This window comes from Colias philodice, chromosome 27, assembly GCF_061535455.1.
Source record: "Colias philodice isolate Cphi_HAF_F1 chromosome 27, ilColPhil1 Martin Lab GWU primary, whole genome shotgun sequence".
Taxonomy (NCBI): Eukaryota; Metazoa; Arthropoda; class Insecta; order Lepidoptera; family Pieridae; genus Colias; species Colias philodice.
Genome location: NC_143112.1, coordinates 5,256,783 through 5,277,220, shown reverse-complemented (window position 1 = coordinate 5,277,220; position 20,438 = coordinate 5,256,783). Strand labels below are relative to the sequence as shown.

At 33.0% G+C, this 20,438-nt stretch overlaps 2 protein-coding genes and 1 long non-coding RNA gene across 3 annotated transcripts in view; 2 read left to right on the top strand and 1 right to left on the bottom strand.

Annotated features, from left to right (window-relative positions):
• Positions 1-15,283, top strand: part of LOC149476638 (protein sine oculis-like) — a 28,749-nt gene extending 13,466 nt beyond the window's left edge. The window contains exons 3-7 of the mRNA XM_089711946.1: positions 5,010-5,220; positions 6,607-6,734; positions 7,473-7,577; positions 10,967-11,025; positions 14,454-15,283. Coding sequence (XP_089568072.1) covers positions 5,010-5,220; positions 6,607-6,734; positions 7,473-7,577; positions 10,967-11,025; positions 14,454-14,595 — 645 coding nt within the window. The 3' untranslated portion in view covers positions 14,596-15,283. The remainder of the gene's footprint in view (positions 1-5,009; positions 5,221-6,606; positions 6,735-7,472; positions 7,578-10,966; positions 11,026-14,453) is intronic.
• LOC149476629 (uncharacterized) overlaps positions 1-20,438 on the top strand; it is a 444,465-nt gene that overhangs the window by 116,498 nt on the left and 307,529 nt on the right. The gene's annotated exons all lie outside the window — the stretch shown is intronic.
• On the bottom strand, positions 17,685-19,041 carry LOC149476637 (U-megalopygitoxin(8)-Mc8-like). The gene is made up of 2 exons (XM_089711845.1): positions 18,924-19,041; positions 17,685-18,604 (listed from the first exon to the last, which is right to left on the bottom strand). The coding sequence occupies exon 2, from the start codon at positions 18,593-18,595 to the stop codon at positions 17,708-17,710; it is 888 nt and encodes a 295-aa protein (XP_089567971.1). The 5' UTR covers positions 18,596-18,604; positions 18,924-19,041; the 3' UTR covers positions 17,685-17,707.

The window sequence follows — 20,438 nt, the reverse complement described above, 5'->3', positions numbered from 1 at the left end:
ATTTTTTTTAATATCATTATCAATATGCTTAGCTTTCCGTCCACGGCTTCGCCCGCTTTGTCTAAAACCCTTTAAATTATAAACTAAAACCTTCCTCGAGAACTACTCCATCTTTTAAAAAACTCGCATCAAAATCTGTTGCGCTGTTTTAAAGATTTAAACATATACATAGGGATATAGGGACCGAGAAAGCGACTTTGTTTTATTGTACTAGGTAATAGGTATGTAGTGAAATTGCCATCTTTATAAAAAAATAAATTTTAGAGAAATGTCGAAATATTTTTCAGTTGTTTCTGTGATAAAATGTACAAAAAATGTCTCAATTTATAACAATTGAAAAAGTTGCTATATGTAGATAGGTAAAGGTAGTAAATTAATGTATTTACTAAATAAAAAATAATTCAAATTCAAACCTTAAATGGACCTTACAAAAAATAGCATCTTCCTATCAATTATTTTCACTATTAGGGATGATTTTGCACTTACGAACCCCTAAGTATACGCTATCGGTTTCACACATAATTGTAGGGTAGTTTTAATAAGGTTTACCCCTAATGGATAAATTGGATTTAGTAGTTTTTAACTTTTAATAGATACCTACTTATTTATTCGAATATGACTGTTAGATATTGTTTGTTTATAGTTATAACAAATATATAAAATAAATAATATATTAAATGTTTGTTTAATAATGTTGAAAGCAAATTATTAAATAAATATTTAAAAAAAAATTGGTTGTCTGTAAAGTCGGTTTACCTACTGACGATAGTTGAACGTGACAACGTCCGATTGTGCTTCTTTGTCGCTCGTTCCGCGCTCTCGCTTGCACTTCAAGCCTTCAAACTCAAACTCAAACATTTATTTATTCAATTAGACTTCTTCGAGAAGCACTTTTGAAACGTCAATACATATTTTTTACATTTACCACCGATTCGGAAAGCAGTATCTATGGAAAAGAACCGGCAAGAAACTCCATAGTTGCTCTTTTAAATCATATCAGTATTACAATTTAATTTTACAAAATATGTAACTGTACATTATCATTTATCATAATATGCCAGAGAACTGTCCTGTGGTTTTTACGCGACAACCCTCCATGGGTTTTTATCTTCCATATATTCCTTAATGCTGTAATAGGCTCTCTGAACTAATACGTTTTTTACATAATTTTTAAAGCACTACTAAACTCTTCTTTTAAAACCTTACATGGAACGCCTCAGAGCGAGGTAACGCCGCATGAGTCATGTTTTTTCGTGCGTGCAGCCGGCTCAATCGAATTATAAGACGTTGTCACGTCAAAAAATCATTGATAAACTAAAAAAACAATCGGGCTACCCTCTGTAATTTTTATGGAAACCATATATAGATAAATACGATATAAAATACTATACCTACATAGAAGAAAATACTAGTTATAGGTACTAATCTATTAAATTTGCCCTTCAAATTAAGAAAAATATTGCAATGCTTAATGCCTCTAAAGCTAAAATAAATAAAAATAATCGAAAAACAATACTTCTTGGCGTAAACAGGTGACATGTTCCCATGTAATTACGTATTTTTTACAGTTAAAAAAATATATAGAGAAATTATTTGTACTCTTAATAGTATACTTTATTCAGATCTATTCCTCCCCTAAAATCCACCCCTTAATATATACGTATTAAAATTAATACAGGGCTGTATTAAAAATAATGAGATTTGACGGCAGCCGAAAATTGATAACCACCCTACAAGCTTTTGTATGTATGTCCATTGTTTCCACAAAAACAATGAATATTTCGTGATACTTTCACTATTTATTTTTACCTGCATTTGAAAAAAGTTTGGTCATAATCGGTTCAGTAGTTTTTGGGCACGAAACAAATAATGTGAAAAAATTTAACCCTTATCACTTCCCGTCTGTTGGTCTGCCAATGTTCATTTATTAATTTTTAAGACGAAAATTAATATTCATGAAAGCTCTTTTTGAAAACAGATTTAGGTAGATACTTTTTAACTAGGTATTATTATAGTATACCTAAAGTTTAAAACTGAAACTTACACATTTATTTATTCAGACTTCTTTTATAGAAGCACGTTTGAATAGTTATATCATATTGTTATACTGTGGTTATACCTATGTAGTTTATAATTTTGTTTTAGTTTACTAGTATACCTACAGCTATTTATTGTTATACTAGCGGTCCGCCCCGGCTTCGCCCGTGGTATATATTTACATTTTCTCTACATAAGAACCATCCTCGTACTTCAAGGAAATAAATAAATAATTATCGAAATCGGTCCACCCGTTCACGCGAGATGCCGTGACCAAGGAAAAAAGAAAAATATATTAATTTTCAAATATCTTACTATCACCACAGATTAGAGAATAGTTTGCTATCACGGTTCATGAGATACAGCTTGGTGATAGCCAGACGGACAGACAACGGAGTCTTAGTATTATTGCCCCATTTTACTATTTTGATACGGAACCCTAAAAAGACTGCAAAACAATTAGCAAAAATCATGTAGGATACTAATCTAGCGTTTAGCTACTATTATGTATTCTGTGCTAATACCACAGATATCTTCTTTATATATAAAAATGAATCGCAAAATATGTTGGTAAGCGCATAACTCGACTCGAGAACGGCTGAACCGATTTCGATAATTCTTTTTTTATTATATTCCTTGAAGTACGAGGATGGTTTTTACTTTTTATGTAGAGAAAACGTAAATATGTACCACGGGCGAAGCCGGGGCGGACCGCTAGTTAGTAATAATGTACTAATTTAATTTGCAGAAAAAAAATATTTAAATCCCCCAGGAGCAGATAACTATTCCCTAATCTCTCACCAGATAATTATTTATAACAACCCCACACAATGGTTTCATTTTGTATAATCACCGCTGATATACGAAAGGGCTGTACCGTTTGGGGTGAGATTGCACGGTCGGATAGATAATGACAGGTTGTTGATTATGCAGTTAAGTGGTGTTAAGAGGTGATTCTGTATTTAATAGGTACGAGTAGGTACTTGAAAGAAGTTTTTATATTATGCAATTTTTAATACGTAATCCATACTAATATTATAAATGCGAAAGTAACTCTGCCTGTCTGTCTGTTACTCAATCACGCCTAAACTACTGAACCAATTTGCATGAAATTTGGTATGGAGATATTTTGATACCCGAGAAAGGACATAGGCTACCTTTTATTGCTAAATATGTACCACGGGCGAAGCCGGGGCGGACCACTAGTGTGTTATAATATGATGCAATATAATGCAATATTATCCATTCTTTTAATTTATTGAAGTGAAACTTCTTTAAGCGCGTTGAGAATACAATTTTAATGTCGCGTCATTTTAATACCGTCACGTCATGGAGTAAGGCAACGATTTTGGTATCTTTGAATCTTGCCAACGTTTCACTTCTGACACGTCTGCTCGGCACACACGTTCTTTTTTAAACCAGGCAAGGTAAATTTATTTTATAATTAGGTAAAACGTATTTTTTTTACATTGGTACCTATACAGGGTGTCCCATCGTTGGTATACTAAGCTCAAAGGAGGTTATAGTTTTGCATACGATGAGTAGGTACGCAAAGAATACTTAAAAAATTCCAGACGCATTTTTTTTTCAAATAGATGAATTCTTAAAACTCTTTGTGTACAACAAGCAACCCGCCTAACTTTTCCACCCGCACGTGAGCTATCTTTTAAAATTACGTTTTCATAGACAAAATGCTCACATTAGTGAAGCGGTAGGTATATGCCGGCTGCGCGAAGTTAGAGAAGAAAACATGGATTTTAAGGAAAAATTTAGCAAAATTTTTTGACCTAGGTAATTTTTTGTTTAAGTATTTTTACGTGATCAATGTATGCAAAACTATAAATCCCTTCGCGCTTAGTATACCGATAGTACCACACCCTGTATATTTACTTAAAATCTTTTTCATCATTTCTGAATATTATGTAGTATATATATGTACATTGTATTAAACTAGAGATAGTTTACATACATTTATTTTAAAACTAGCGGTCCGCCCCGGCTTCGCCCGTGGTACATGTTTACGTTTTCTCTACATAAGAACCATCCTTGTACTTCCAGGAATATAATAAAAAAAGAATTGTCGAAATCAGTTCAGCCGTTCTCGAGTTATGCGCTTACCAACACATTTTGCGATTCATTTTTATATATAAGATAATAATGGTTCCTTCTCAAATTTGTATCATTTATTTTTAATATTTAAAGTTTAAACCGTCCAGATTCACAAATTCACACACAATAATATTCACAAAGTAAACTGGCGAAATGTAATATTTGTTTAGGGCCAAAGAAAAAACCGGACGAAGCCGCATGTGCGTAAATAACTTAATACTTAGTATTTGTGACCACCCTGCTTCATTTTGATGATGAGTTAGGGACATTTAAAAGTCAATTTATCATTTATAATTCCACTAGAGATCCGCCCCGGCTTCGCCCGTGGCACATATTTCGCAATAAAAGGTAGCCTATGTCCTTTCTCGGGTATCAAAATATCTCCATACCAAATTTCATGCAAATTGGTTCAGTAGTTTAGGCGTGATTGAGTAACAGACAGACAGACAGAGTTACTTTCGCATTTATAATATTAGTATGGATTACCTACTTTTTAATTTGCCGAATTAAAGCTTTAACGTTTAAAGATTAATTAGAGAAATAAATTGTTCTTTTCCTAGATATAATATACTAGCTGTTCCGCGCGGTTTCACCTCCGTGGCTCCACTCCTGTTGGTCGTAGAGTGATGATATACAGCCTTCCTCGATAAATGGGCCATCTAACACCGAAATAATTTTTCAGATCGGACCAGTAGTTCCTGAGATTAGCGCGTTCAAACAAACAAACAACCAAACAAACAAACTCTTCAGCTTTATAATATTAGATAGTATAGATATTTGGTATTAATAGTTATAGTAAAAGTTCGAATTAACTTTGGCTAAAAATAAATGTGATAAATAATAAATAAATAAATTTCCCCCAGGTACTGCAACAAGCCGGGAACATAGAACGACTAGGTCGTTTCCTCTGGTCGCTGCCCGCTTGCGAGCGCCTCCACGCTCATGAATCCGTCCTCAAAGCGAAGGCCATGGTCGCCTTCCACAGAGGCAACTTCAAGGAGTTGTACCGATTGTTAGAGTCGCACAACTTTAGTGCCCACAATCATGCTAAACTGCAGAGCTTGTGGCTGAAAGGTACGTCTTTTGGGGCTATTTTAGCGTGTACATTAATATAGATAGGCTAGGTCGTTTCCTCTGGTCGCTACCCGCATGTGAGCGTCTCCACGCTCACGAGTCCGTCCTCAAAGCGAAGGCCATGGTCGCCTTCCATAGAGGCAACTTCAAGGAGTTATACCGATTGTTAGAGTCGCACAACTTTAGTGCCCACAATCATGCTAAACTGCAGAGCTTGTGGCTGAAAGGTACGTCTTTTGGGGCTATTTTAGTGTGTGCAAATTTCGGTTTGGACAAACATTTTATTGGGTTATAGTTAAGTAATCTTCAGTGCTCACAATCATGCTGAACTGCAGAGCTTGTGGCTGAAAGGCGGGTTGTTAAGGGCTATTTTAGCATGCACATTTATATAGAATGACTAGGTCGTTTCCTCTGGTCGCTGCCGGCTTGTGAGCGTCTCCACGCTCACGAGTCCGTCCTCAAAGCGAAGGCCATGGTTGCCTTCCATAGAGGCAACTTCAAGGAGTTGTATCGATTGTTGGAGTCGCACAACTTTAGTGCTCACAATCATGCGAAACTGCAGAGCTTGTGACTGAAAGGTGGGTTGTTTAGGGCTATTTTAGTGTGCACAATAACACAGAACGACTAGGTCATTCCCTCTGGTCCGTTGTCAAAGCGAAGGCCATGGTCGCCTTCCACAGAGGCAACTTCAAGGAGTTATACCGATTGTTAGAGTCGCACAACTTTAGTGCCCACAATCATGCTAAACTGCAGAGCTTGTGGCTGAAAGGTACGTCTTTTGGGGCTATTTTAGTGTGCACAATAACACAGAACGACTAGGTCATTCCCTCTGGTCCGTTGTCAAAGCGAAGGCCATGGTCGCCTTCCATAGAGACAACTTCAGGGAGTTGTACCGATTGTTAGAGTCGCACAACTTTAGTGCGCACAATCATGCTAAACTGCAGAGCTTGTGGCTGAAAGGTAAGTTAATAGAGGCTATTTTAGTGTGCACATTAACAAAAAGTGACAACACATATTGATGGTAACTTGGATTAACACATAGGATAGGTTTTTATCCCGGAAATCCTACGGGAACGGGAACTATGCGAGTTTTTCTTTGCAAACGCGGGCGAAGCCACGGGTGGAAAGCTAGTAAACCATAATTTAAAATGTTGCAATAATAATAACCATAATTTAAAATCGATCAGCACTTGCAAACATACAGAGTTAGAAACTTCTCTGTTAGTATCTTTTCTTGATGTTTATTGCTCTTTCACTTGAAAACCATTGAACAGATTTTGATGATACTTGGCAGTGACATAGCTAATGTAACAGAATAACATATAAGCCAATTATAATAAAATTAACATTCTGCTATCATTAATAATAAATTCTCAATACTTTTAGCACATTATATGGAAGCAGAGAGGCTTCGAGGGAGGCCACTGGGCGCGGTTGGAAAATATCGTGTTCGTCGTAAATTCCCTCTACCGAGAACGATATGGGATGGTGAAGAAACTTCATATTGTTTTAAGGTAATCATATATTATTTAACTAGCTTGCCCTCGGCTTCCCCTTGTGTTAAAAATAGCCTATGTTAATCGGAAAAGATGTAGTTTGCTAGCAGTTAAACTTTTTAAAATCGATCGAGTGGTTTTTGTATAAAATCGTTACACAATAAACTAATTATTTTTGTTTTATCTATTTTCAATAGTTTTGATTCTAAGTAAAGATATAAATGTAGTGCACAAAGGTTTGGAATTTATTTACAACTTTTTAAAGCTTGTCAAAATTTTAAGGGCAAATATTGCTTCAATTATCTGTTCTTTAATTTTTTTACGTATTAGAGTACATACACATTAGGTACAGATACATTTACCTTTGCATTTATTTTCATATTTTGAAGTGAAACTTCTTTAAGCGCGTTGAGAATAAAATTTCAAACTTGCGTCATTTTGGTATCTTTGAATCTTGCTAAAGAAGTTTGATTTCTGACAAGTGTGCTCATCACACACGCTCGTTTTTTGTTTTTATCTAGTTCATTTCCAATTAATCAACCTTCTTGTAATATATGAGGCACAAATGATCGGAATATTCAGTTAATTAATTTTATATACCACATGGACTCTTACCCTAATAGATACTTACTGTAAGCATCGCTTATATTTTCTGTATTTCTTTCAAATATTTTTAGAAACAGGCACTTTTGCCTTTTTAATACAAATATCTTCAACCTTTTATATACAAAACTAAACAATAATCTATTTATATAGGAAAAATCCAGATCAGTGTTACGAGACTGGTACCTACACAACCCGTACCCCTCGCCTCGAGAGAAACGGGAACTAGCCGAAAGCACTGGCTTAACTACTGTACAGGTAAGTGCATTTATTGATAGTATTGTTGAAGTGAAAACTTCTTTAGCGGCGTTAAGCACTTTTTCTGTAATGGGTATAAAATCTTAAACTCAGGACACGTGACCTGATCGAAAAAGCGTAAGACGGATACCATTCCAAAATATCAAACATGCTCAACGTTAATAATCAAGTTTTCACTTCTGCCGGCACTCCCCCAGTGCAACCCGTCTTTTTTTTTATTTAGTTACTTTACTAGGTGTGCCCCGATTTTACCCGCAGTGCTCCGTGATGGTCTTAGCGTGATGATATAATATAGCATAGCCTTCCTCGATAAATGGGCTATCGAAAGAATTTTTCTAATCGGACCAGAAGTTCCTGAGATTAGCGCGTCAAACAAACAAACTCTTCAGTATTATAATATTAGTATAGATACTATTGTTTTATTTATTCACTAACTAGATTTTCGCAGTTTCGCCCAAGTACTCAATAGGAAAACGGTAGTTCCCGTTTTCATGGGATTTTCGGGGTAAAAACTATCCTGTGTGTTAATCCTATAATGAAAATGAAAACCGGTTCAGCAGTTTTTGCGTGAAAGAGTTACTAAGAAACAAACATACTTACTTTCGCATTTATAATATTGGTTGGAAAATGTGCGTAAAAAATGTATGTCCTAAATGTTGTCCAAATGTTTAGTGTTATAATAATTTAAGTCTAAAACTTCGCAAAACTTTCCTATCGGGGAAATATCGTTTTCTTTTTTGTTGCACAAAGACCTTTTATAATATCCAGTAAAAGTCTAATTAAAAACGGGTCAGTTGTTTCAAATATTACATCAGCCAATCAGGAAGACAGAAAGTAAAATAATAAAGTGCCTAAAAAAGGTTATTTTGCTGCATCATTTAATAATTGAGCACAATTCTGCCCTATTGCCCCTTTTTCGTGTTTTCTCTGCAAAAGAACATTTCTTTCGCTTTAAATGAAAAACCTTAAAAATGTAGATAACCGAATTTGTTAATTTTTGGTTTGGAAAAGGTCGAGTCGAGCCGCAATTGGAAATAGTCTTCAGTATTTAATCAAAATAAATTAAAACTAGACCTTTTGGATCAAATTTTATTAAATAAAATATTCTAAAAACCTTCACAATTAATTTCAATTTTATATCATTATTAACAATTTATTATTAATGAGCAATATTTTTTAGTTTTAATAAAAAATAACGTCAATCCTACTGTAACATAATAGCTTCGGTTTTGAGGAAGCGGTAGGCGAGTCTCGGATTACACCGCAAGATGAACAGTTGTGGAAAAATAAAGGAAATTTCTTTGTTTATATACATTATGTATTAGTTATTTCTTGTGACAATGTTTCATATAATATTTTAATTACCATTAATCTAAGTCTAAGAGTTTGTTTGTTTGTTTGAACGCGCTAATCTCAGGAACTACTGCTCCGATTTGAAAAATTCTTTCGGTGTTAGATAGCCCATTTATCAAGGAAGGCTATCATCACGCTAAGACCAACAGGAGTGGAGCAATGCGGGTGAAACCGCGGAGCACAGCTAGTATATTATACTAGCTGTTCCCGTGGTTATACCCGCATTGCAAAACCACGGCGCATAACTACTTGTTTGTAATATTTGAACAGTAAATAGTGTTTTATGTACATATATATAATATTTAATTATAGTGTTATTGGTAATCATCTTCTTAATATATATAAATCTCGTGTCACAATGTTTGTCCTCAATGGACTCCTAAACCACTTAACCGATTATAATGAAATTCGCACTCCATGTGCAGTTCGATCCAACTTGAGAGATAGGATAGTTTAAACATGTAGGTACCACGGGCGAAGCCGGGGCGGACCGCTAGTACATATTACATATATATAGTTGTGCCCATATCACAATGTGGAATTGTCGAATGTGATTGTGAGAGGCGTTAGAAAGATCGTATTTCGACCACATAGACTAGAGTAGATAATTTTTGAAACAAAAAAAAAATCGCAGTCGCATGAAACCCATTAGAAAAGGAGGGGAATATGATAAAAATGTAAGGAAAAATAAATTACGGTCAATCCGAGTTCGGGAAGCGGGAGGGGGGAGCTTTTAAGAGAAAAAAATGGTTTCTCTCGATTTCCGACAAAACTACAAGTCATAGTGTGCCTGATTTAGTAAAAGCTCATTATCACACTGTTTGTATGCATTTCCTGAGAACATTTACTATAGTGGTGTTTATTTTTTTTTACACCATATGAAAGTAGAGATTTCAATGAATAAAAGGCACCCCAAGTTTTTGAAAAAAGCTGATATTTTGACGGGTGACTTTTCGATTGAAAATTAGGTTGTTTTTTTGGTATTAATTCAAAATAAGGCGAAAAAATAAATATTTTCAATCAAATAAATTACAGTGTATTTGGGACATAATAAAGTAAGTTTTCACCAAATTTCGTAGAAAAAAAATAAATTTTGAAGCAGATAGAAATAAAAGACCAAAAACTTGGTTTTTTGAATTTTTCACCTAACTTTTTAGGTTATGTGAAAAAATTGTGAATACAAAAGTTGTAGAACTTTTAATTACCTACAACTTTGCCATTGAACTTTTTTCTATAGGACTTGTAGTTTTGTCGGAAATCGAGAGAAACCATTTTTTTCTCTTAAAAGCTCCCCCCTCCCGCTTCCCGAACTCGGATTGACCGTAATTTATTTTTCCTTACATTTTTATCATATTCCCCTCCTTTTCTAATGGGTTTCGTCCGACTGCGATTTTTTTTATCTTTTCATTATTTTCAAAGGCTTCTACCCCAGTCTAACAGGCTGAAAATAAATTATAATATTAAGTCAGAATTGTAAACTAGGATTGCTTGGCAATCATATTATTTAGTGACAATTTTATAGGCGTTATTTTAACTTTAAATACATATAATAATAGTGAAGATGCCTCTGCTTGATTCTATACATGTACGTATCTTCTTTTATAAGAAACTAGCGGTCCACCCCGGCTTCGCCCGTGGTACATATTTACGTTTTCTCTACATAAAAACCATCCTCGTACTTCAAGGAATATAATAAAAAAAGAATTATCGAAATCGGTTCAGCCGTTCTCGAGTTATGCGCTTACCAACACATTTTGCGATTCATTTTTATATATAAGATTATTTTTACATGAATGTAGGTATGCGATAGATTGAGACGCCTGTAAAAAATGGAAGGTCAAGTCACAGAAATGTCAAATTGTGAACAATTTGCACATTTTATGGTTAGATACATATGGATGAATAACTTTTAACCAATGACCGGTGTAATAACTAAGAAGTATTAAAACTATCAACCAAGTCAATTTTTCTTATTATGGCTATCAATTATTATTATACAAGGCTATGTATAAAATGATTTTTTTTTAATATTTCAGGTGTCAAATTGGTTCAAAAATAGACGACAAAGGGATAGACAAGCTGAACATAAAGATAGGTAAGATTTTTTTTTATTTCCTTTTTTTAAATATAAAGCTTATTTATATTGTCGGAATTTTCCTCACAAATTACTCGAAATCTTTTAATTTTTAAGTCATTACTAATTGGTCACCCACATATTATGAGTACGACCTACTACTACAGTCAAAAATAATAAAATATTTAGCTCTCTTTAATGTTAGTTTTTCAGTGGAAAAGTATTTGGAAGAAAGTAGGTATTAGATAGCTGATGATAGTGCAAAATGTGCTGCGTGAAGGAGTAACAAATATCCATCCTTACAAACTTCTCCATTTATGATAATATGTGTGTGAAGTCCCGTGTCCCCGTAGTGGGGTAAGGGGCAGATGCATTATTCATACATCTGTTTCACTGATCGATTTTCTTTAGGGACAAGTAGGTGATCAGCCTTCTGTGTCCTGCCAGACCGAGACATTTTTTTTTTCTTCATCTCCACCGGGAATCGAACCCAGGACCCCTCGGTTCTACGCTCACGCGTCAACCACTGTACCAAGGAGGCGGTCATTTATGATATAGGACTAGTTATTCCCTGCGATTTCACCTTTTAACAAAACTATGAGCAAAAACTTATATTCTCTATTTCAACCCCTTTTTATTTGAAAAATAAGTACCTACCCTATATTTAATACTAATTGGTCTTCAACTATTTTCATTCCAAATTTCATCCAAAACGATGCTACAATCTACACGTGAAAATGTAACCAACACACATTTTTAGAATTATAACATTACTGAATATGCCCTTGATTAAACAATGTATACAGACGAACCCGCAGCCTATAACTAGTATACGAATTTACTCAACCATTACTTTGGCTTCGTAACATGATACTTTTGCCAAACAAACGACAAACAAACTAAATTATACCCTATTTAGTTGGAATAGAGTCGATATTGTAATAAATGTGTGATATTGAGTCAGTCAGCTGTGACTATAAACTTAGATCGTGGGTTTGTCCGTCTGTGTTTGCGATTTTATCTATTCAATTATTATTATTAAATATGTAGTATATATTGGTTAGTTATGTAATAATAGTTCGGTTTAGAGTTGGTTCTAAATAGACGAAAATATGAGATACATTTTGATTATTTATTTTGTTCAATAAATTTATGTAACGTTCAAAAACTAGTACTTACTAGTATTATTTACTAGTATAATTATTATGACGTATTATTAGGCGACTTTTAAAAGTGGCCTATCAATTCATTTGTAAGGAAGCTATCCTTACAAATGTAAATTTACGATATTTTTATGTTTTCGAAATTATTATTTTGAACTTATGTGTACTTTTCTTAGAATTACAAAACAACCACGTGCAAGCGACTGCATATACAATATTATGTTTGCAAAAACGTTCAAACTTAACAAAGTTGTTAAAATCATATTGTTTTTAAAATATGAAAAATAAATATTTCCCAATACGCCCCTGGACGCTTTTAGACGCAGATGTGGTAGTATCAAGTTACATATATCCGTCCCGCTCTAATGTACCCTCTCGCTCGCACTTACGGTTACAATGTTTTAATTTGTTATCGAAAATGTAATGCTAAATAATGTGTTATTAATAATGTTTTGAATTTGATGTTTTGTATGTCTGTTTATCATTATATGTTTGTACTGCTGAATGGGGGTGGATGAATTTTCATGTACCTATAGATAGATAAAATCGGGCTTATGTACTTTTTGGTCGCGAAATACAGACATGCTAAATTTTGAAGTGGACAGTAATTTTTATGTGATTGTTTTTGCATTTGTACTGCTGATTATGATGAAGTTTCATAAAAAGATAGATGAAATATTTAATTGTTATTGCTGCGAAAATAAACTTGTAAATGGTGAAAAAGGGGATGACAAATATACTTATAGTTTTCGGCTAAACCGACTACGTCACAATTACATAAAATACACACGAACAAAGAAATGCGGCAAATAAATAATCAACAAAGAACAAGCAACAGATAAGAAATCGCCAAACGCTTAAAACTTTTTTTTTTCAAAAAAAAAAAAAACAAGCGCCACATTGTATTAAAGACTTTTTTCTCCATTTTTTTTAATCTATCCTTCAATACATCTAATTCTGATAATCCGATTCACGCTCAATCAAGTGAAAATTTACGGGCCGCTGCTTTAAGACATACTCGGCCACCAGGGTTGGCTTGTTTTTTTGGTTGTATAGAAAATCAGGAGGCATAGGTAATTTGTTAATGGATTGCGTCATTCTGATAAAGAAATCGCAGTTTTAGTTTAAACTTTAAAGTTTTACCTGGAAAGAAAGTATTTAATTTTTGAACTAGCTTCCACCCGCGGCTTCGCCCGCGTGGTGTTTTTTCGCAATAAAAGGTAGCCTATGTTCTTTCTCAGGTACCTAAAGATTGTCTGTGCCAAATTTCGTCAAAATCGGTTGAGAGGTTTAAGCGGGAAAGCGTAACAGACAGAAAGACAGACAGAGTTACTTTCGCATTTATAATATTATAATATAGTAGGGATGTATATATTTATTTGCCTTATTCCTATCCTTTACTTAATTTATCTCTGTATAACCGGTTGTCTGGAAGAACTCGCTATTTAGCGATAAGGCCGCCGTATCCTAGGTTAAGTCTCAATTTGTAATTTATCTAAAACAATAAAGCTTAATTAAATAAAATTCACATAAAAAATAATTCGAAAAAAGCGCTCAATAATTATTCCCAAACCCCCTGTATAACAAAAAATTAAAAAAAGAAAAACTTTGTCTATTCCAATTCTATCACGTCTATGACAGACCCGCATATCGCATTACTAGGGGGCGGGCTGTCTCTGTTTTACCTTTATATTGAACGAAATCCAATACGCTCAGGGTTTCTACATACAGGGTGTTCACGGTTGATTTAATTCAGTCTAATGGGTTCAGGTAGAAATTAAAAGATTTCTCGTAGTTTGACGCACATAATTATTTGCGTATTGTTGAAAATCACTTGCACTGGAATTGGATATTCTGTCGGATGTAAAAAGAAAAAAAAACATAATATATCTATTATTATTTTATCATATACAATTTATAACGCAACTTTCGGTTCAGGTGTATCAAATAATGAGAACTACTTTTATACTAATTATTTATAATCTGCAGTTAAACAAAATAAAAATATTGTGTATTTAATATTTAGGAAACAATCTTTGTATTTGACCGTAAGCCTTCTGTATTTAGGCGTTGACTGTTGAATTTAGAAAGATTGAAAAAGCCCTTTTTATCAATAATATATCAATGCTGCTATTAAAATAACTCGCCATAACACGTGGTAGAGTAATACAGAATTAGCATGTTAATATAAGGTGGGCATTCAAAAAAAAAAAGATGTTAATCTTCTGTATATCTTCATGACTTCCAGCTAACTTACTTATAATAAATGAATACTTTTAATTCCAGCGGTGGCCCAGACAAGCAGCTAGACTCATCAACTGACGACGACAGTGACGCCCCTCACGTGACCCCCGCACACGCACCACCGATCTACCCTCACGCGTTATATGAACACCCTCTAGCTCACTTACCGTATCATCATACGTGACCATACTAAAACTATTTAATATTAATAAACAGGATTTGTATTTGACCGTAAAACACTTGTATTTGAAAGAAAAAGTTGTATTTGAAAATTTTTGTATGCGACTGTTTGGTATATCCATGATAATTCAGATACAAGGATTTTTAAGAGCTATATGAACAACCTGCTAGCTCATTTACCGTATCATCATACGTGACCATACTAAAACTTTTTAATATTTACTACAGGATTTGTTTTTGACCGTAAAACACTTGTATTTGAAAGAAAAAGTTGTATTTGAACATTTTTATATGCGACTGTTTGGTATTTCCGTGATAATTCACATAAACAAGGATTTTTAAGAGCTATATGAACACCCTCTGGCTCCTCTACCCTATCATCATACGTGACCGTTCTAAAACTATTTAATATTAGTATTCTGTATTTGTATTTCGTAAAATAAAAGCCGTGACCGTACTAAAACTTTGTATTGAACTGTAAACATTGTTATATTTGTAATAATGAGCTTGCTGTTTTGCCGTATTATAAAAGTGACCGTACCTAATGCTACAATACAACCAAAATCCAAATACAAAATCAAATAGTAATTTGACTGTTTTGTATTTGGTTGTATTTAACAGGAATTGTATTTGACCGTGATTTTTTGTATTCAGATAGTTATAAATATGTAATAAAAATAAATCTAAACAAACACACATGCAGCTAATATACTTATTTGTATTAAAAAGAACATGATTCACGATTCTACAAAAATTGTTAAATAAGGCTGTTACAAACATCACTTTACCTTGTTCAATACTAAATAACTTCATATTCGTTAATAGTTATATTACTACGTGAATAATACAATAATTGTATTTGATTGTATTTGACCATTAACATCGAATATACTCAAATATTAAGCATATCGTACTAAATACGTGGTACAATAATTGTATACACTTTTGTATTTGACTGTTATTACTATACAAAATAATATATGTTTGATTCAAAATAATTCATTTAAATGAATAATTTAATTGTATTTTTCTCATTTATTAACATTGTGCTACAATATTTTTTTGTATTGACTGTACAAACTTTTGTATTTGACCATATTTAGTTAAAAATAATACGATTTTTATTTATTAACAAATATTTTCAACTATTATATAAAACCCTCAAGATATTCATAGTTTTAATTTAATTTAATTATAATATAAATATATTGTACAAATTAATATTATACTATTAATATAAAATAATATAATCATTTGTGTTCACGGTAATTTCTGTGTTCGTTTTTTAATAGTAATTTTCAAAAACAAAATTAATACAAAATGTTTGATATGTGCGATTTCATTTTTAATTATGTTTACAATATAATTGATGTAAATAATTAAACCTTTGTTCATTCTTTTTTATATAAAGTTATTTAAGGTAACATTTTTTCAGTTAATTTTTGATACATTAGGAAATATAAAAATAGTCATAAATAAATGAAAGTAGTCTGATTTTGTGATTATTGGCTTCCTATAGATATTGTAAGTACCTATAGATATTACTTAAGTCTTATCGAATAAAATGAAAACACTAACTGCCTAACGCAATACATTAAAACAATTGTTACAATAATAATTAGTGCGTATGACATTTAAAAATGAACAATTTTGACTAAATTGCTAACTACTACCACAGCTACTACTTAAATATAACAGAAATAAAATAAATAACAACAATTTCAATCTTTGGAACCTTGTCACTTGACTTTTGGTTTATATTACAAAAAGATAACTCTAAATTCAATCGAGTGCTCGAAGGTAATTGAATAATATTAGACTACAGGCCCATGTTGAAAAAAATTATGGGTCATTTGAACTATTATGTGACCTATCTAAGCTTGTAAGCTGACAAGTAACGGCATAGTGCTGAATCTAATTATTTTATGCTCTTATATCGTTCTAGATAGGTCACCTGGTGGTTCAAATGACCCAAAACTTTTTCAACATGGGCCTGTAGTCTATATGGCTGTTATTTAACACAAAAATCAGCATTTACTTGTATAAAACTATTACCTATAAATCTATCGTCATTCTTTATTTCTATTCAGGTATATTAAAAAATATTAATGTTTCGCAAAAAACGATAATTTTACTTTATTATGTACAGTAATTAAGGTTATATATTTTTTATGTTATATTGACTGACGATTAAAACTAAATTACTGAGCTGTTAAATGCAAGTCATCAAATATTATTATTCATTATTTTTAAATATCTTCAATAATTATTATTTTACATCATTAAATAAAACAAAATTATTTTTAATAGTTTGTTTGTTTACAACAAAACAATGTAGGAAATGTCGTACAAATTAATAAGATACAAAAGGCCTTATTGCTACACAGCCATCTCTGCCAGGCAACCTGGTAGGAAAGGAAATTATCCTTTATGTACTACATTACCTACAATAATATAAATCTTTCAAAAATTTATAGGTTTACACCGTGTAAAAAAACCTTATCGTCTAAGGCGATTTCTGCCAGTGAAGTGTTTGATCGTCAGTCAATTTTATATCATATAATAATAGTTATAAGTTAGTTATTTATTTAAATATTATTTAAGTTTATGTAAAGATAATACACAATGTAACATAGATTAGAATTTTTAAATGAAAGTGTGTTGTTATAAATGGTGTTTTATTTATCTGTTTACCCGACTCTGTAAAAAAATATGTATAAAAAAGTTTGAGAAGTGTCATAGGTAGGTAATTCTTAATAACAAAGAAGCTATATTAATTTCACATCAAATATCTGTACCACAGATAATATTATAATACTAGCTTTCCGCCCGCTGCTTCGCCCGCGTTTTCACAGATTTCTCACATAGTTCCCGTTCCCATGGGATTTCCGGGATAAAATTTATCCTATGTGTTAATCCAAGTTACCCTCTATATGTGTAATTTAATTGTAATCGGTTCAGTAGTATTTGCGTGAAAGAGTAACAAACACACAGATACATCCTCACAAACTTTCGCATTTATAATATTAGTAGGAAGTACTATCTGTACTTAATAAATAGGAATTCGTTAAATAAAAATTCATTCACATTCAAACCATTTATTACATATTTACAAATCAAACAACAACATCCATGATCTTCGTGTTGAACTTCCTATCAAACACAACAACCTTTGAGTTAGTGAAGAAGCCGATTTCCATAATTTGTTTAGAGATTAAAGCGTTGTTCAGACCAGCTTTAGCCATAACAGTTCTGACATCCAACGCCCAGAAATGATGGTCTCTGTACTGGTCATTGTAGTTCACAGCGAGGGATCCACTTAAACTGGCTTCATATTCAACTTCCACCTTCAAAGTACCTCTTGTAGCGTGTAATTCAGCCAAAACAGATTGTCCAGGAGTCAACATTAACTCCATATGGGATTCGGAACCGACGGTAATCGTCTGTGACTTTTCGGAGTTCGTTCCCCATGACGAAGAGAATTCCAAGGATGTTTTACCACCTACATTGACGAAATCGATATCAAAGTCGTAGCTAATCTCTTGACCAACGGTTAAATCGCCAGATTTGCTCCAGGATGAGCTCATTGTGTTCTGAACGGCTTGTGAGATCCCCACGTTGAAGGAGGCAGGTTTAGAGCTGTTGTTTTCGAAGATCTGTTGCATTACAATCTGGGGTTGGGTTGTCATAGATAAAACGCGGCCTCGTTTGGGCACCAGAGTCCTGGAAACCTGTCTCCACCCGTAGGACCTGTACAAATCACCCCAAGGTGTTGGGCTCTTTACGAAAATGTCGTCTGGCCATTGTCCAAAGTACAATTCGGCGCCTTTCTTCAAGTTGCTGTCTGTCAATTGGAAGGTTTCCCGCTCTGTGTCGCTGATGACGTCAATTTCCTGGCCGGAGAAGGCGAGGTTGAGGTTCTTCTCGAACGTTCCAGAAAGTTCGATGTCTATTTTCGCGAGCGCGAGCACTGGCAGCACGAGGAGCACGAATTTGAACGCCATTTTCAGATTCTGGAAAAGGAAAAAATGTGTTCATTTTGTAAATAGGTACTTCTTTATTTTGATATAGAATTTTTCCAAGTGTGTGTTACAAGGTAAATTTGCCAAAACATTGATGGGTGAGTATTCATTGAAATAAGTAGGTACATACCTATCTATTAAACGGACAAAAAAAATTATTAACATGCAAATATTCGGATTGAAGACAGTAATTATAAATAAATCTAAGGGTGAAATTTTACTTAAACAATATTCTAATTATACAGTGTATAGAATTATAAAAATTAGTAAAAACATTTATACATTAGATATAAAAGAAGTGATTACTTACAGATGAGATTCGAAACCGAAGATAGTTCACGAATATTGATTTCTCTAACTAATGAAGTATTTATACACAATTTTTCGCAAATTACGCATTTTTTGTTGCAGGTAATGTATAACTTCTGGGCTCTACATAGAATTTCTGAAAGTGTGAAAAAATCTAGGTCAAATAAACAGACATAGAAATGCTGTTTTAATTAACAAACTGCCTTTAACCCGCGACTTTGTTTGCAATTACATATAGGTATGTTTCATAATACTTTATAGTGAAAATAAATAAATACCTAGCTTGAGTCCACGACTTCACTCGCGTAGTTCCGATTTTATGTTGTCTGTGCTACCTATTTCAGACAAAAATCTATATCTGTATTCATACAGATGGGATCATCTTTTTTTTAGAATGCACATTGATCTAGCATGAATAAATTAGTTTAGCGGTATAAGACACCATCAACTCCTACACTGCAACATCTTATTTTATGTATCTACTTATAAACTTAATGGATTTCTCGAGTGGTGTGACATTAATACCTTATATTTATAGACACACGTGTCGTTAAACTAGATATTTCAAAATAGTCCAAATAAACATTTATGCTGTAACACACATTAACTGTATTGAGAGCAAAAGAAATAAGCAACCTGCGATTTTGTGTTGACGTGATGATTTATATTTTGTCAACTCGCAGATTTTTTAAGTAAACTTTTATCTTTTAAATAATTTCTACCATTTCTATAATACAAATATAGATATACAAAATACAATAATCAAGTCTATGGTCCCTTGAAGCTGTAAAAAAATCAAACTTATAAGAAAACCCAATTAAAAGATAGAGCCGTAAATGGTGAAAATTTTCACAAATTTCGACATTCGCACAGGAATCAAATCTACAGGGTAGGTACTTCCCTTGAACACAGAGTCTTGAAATTTGGTTAAAAGCAATGGCATATTGGCATAGCACAGCGTAAAGAAAAAATTTAGATTCGATTACCAGCTATTTTATTTTACTTCATTATTTTGATTACTTAAAAAAGATTTATCTAAAATTGTTACTTTAGCATATCATAAAAACCTTTTAAATCGTAAAATCACATTCAAATAGGCTCATCCTTTTTGGAGTACTTAGTGCATTGCTCGAAGCAGGTACCTACTATTTCAGCGTTTCAGAGTATTTATTAGGAAGCTATAGAGCGCGTGTTACTTCTAGATATCACTATAATATCACTACATAGTATAAAACAAAGTCGCTTTCTCTGTCACTATTTCCCTATGTCCCTTTGTATGCTTAAATCTTTAAAACTACGCAACGGATTTTGATGCGGTTTTTTTAAATAGATAGAGTGATTCAAGAGGAAGGTTTTAGTATATAATTTATTAGGTTTTAGACAAAGCGGGCGAAGCCGCGGGCGGTAAGCTAGTGTTCATATAAGCTTATAATGAAACATGCAAGGAAGAGAAGTTGTTTTATTTTTATCAAAACTTATTAACTTGGTAAGGACTATAAGAAAATAAATGTCAAAT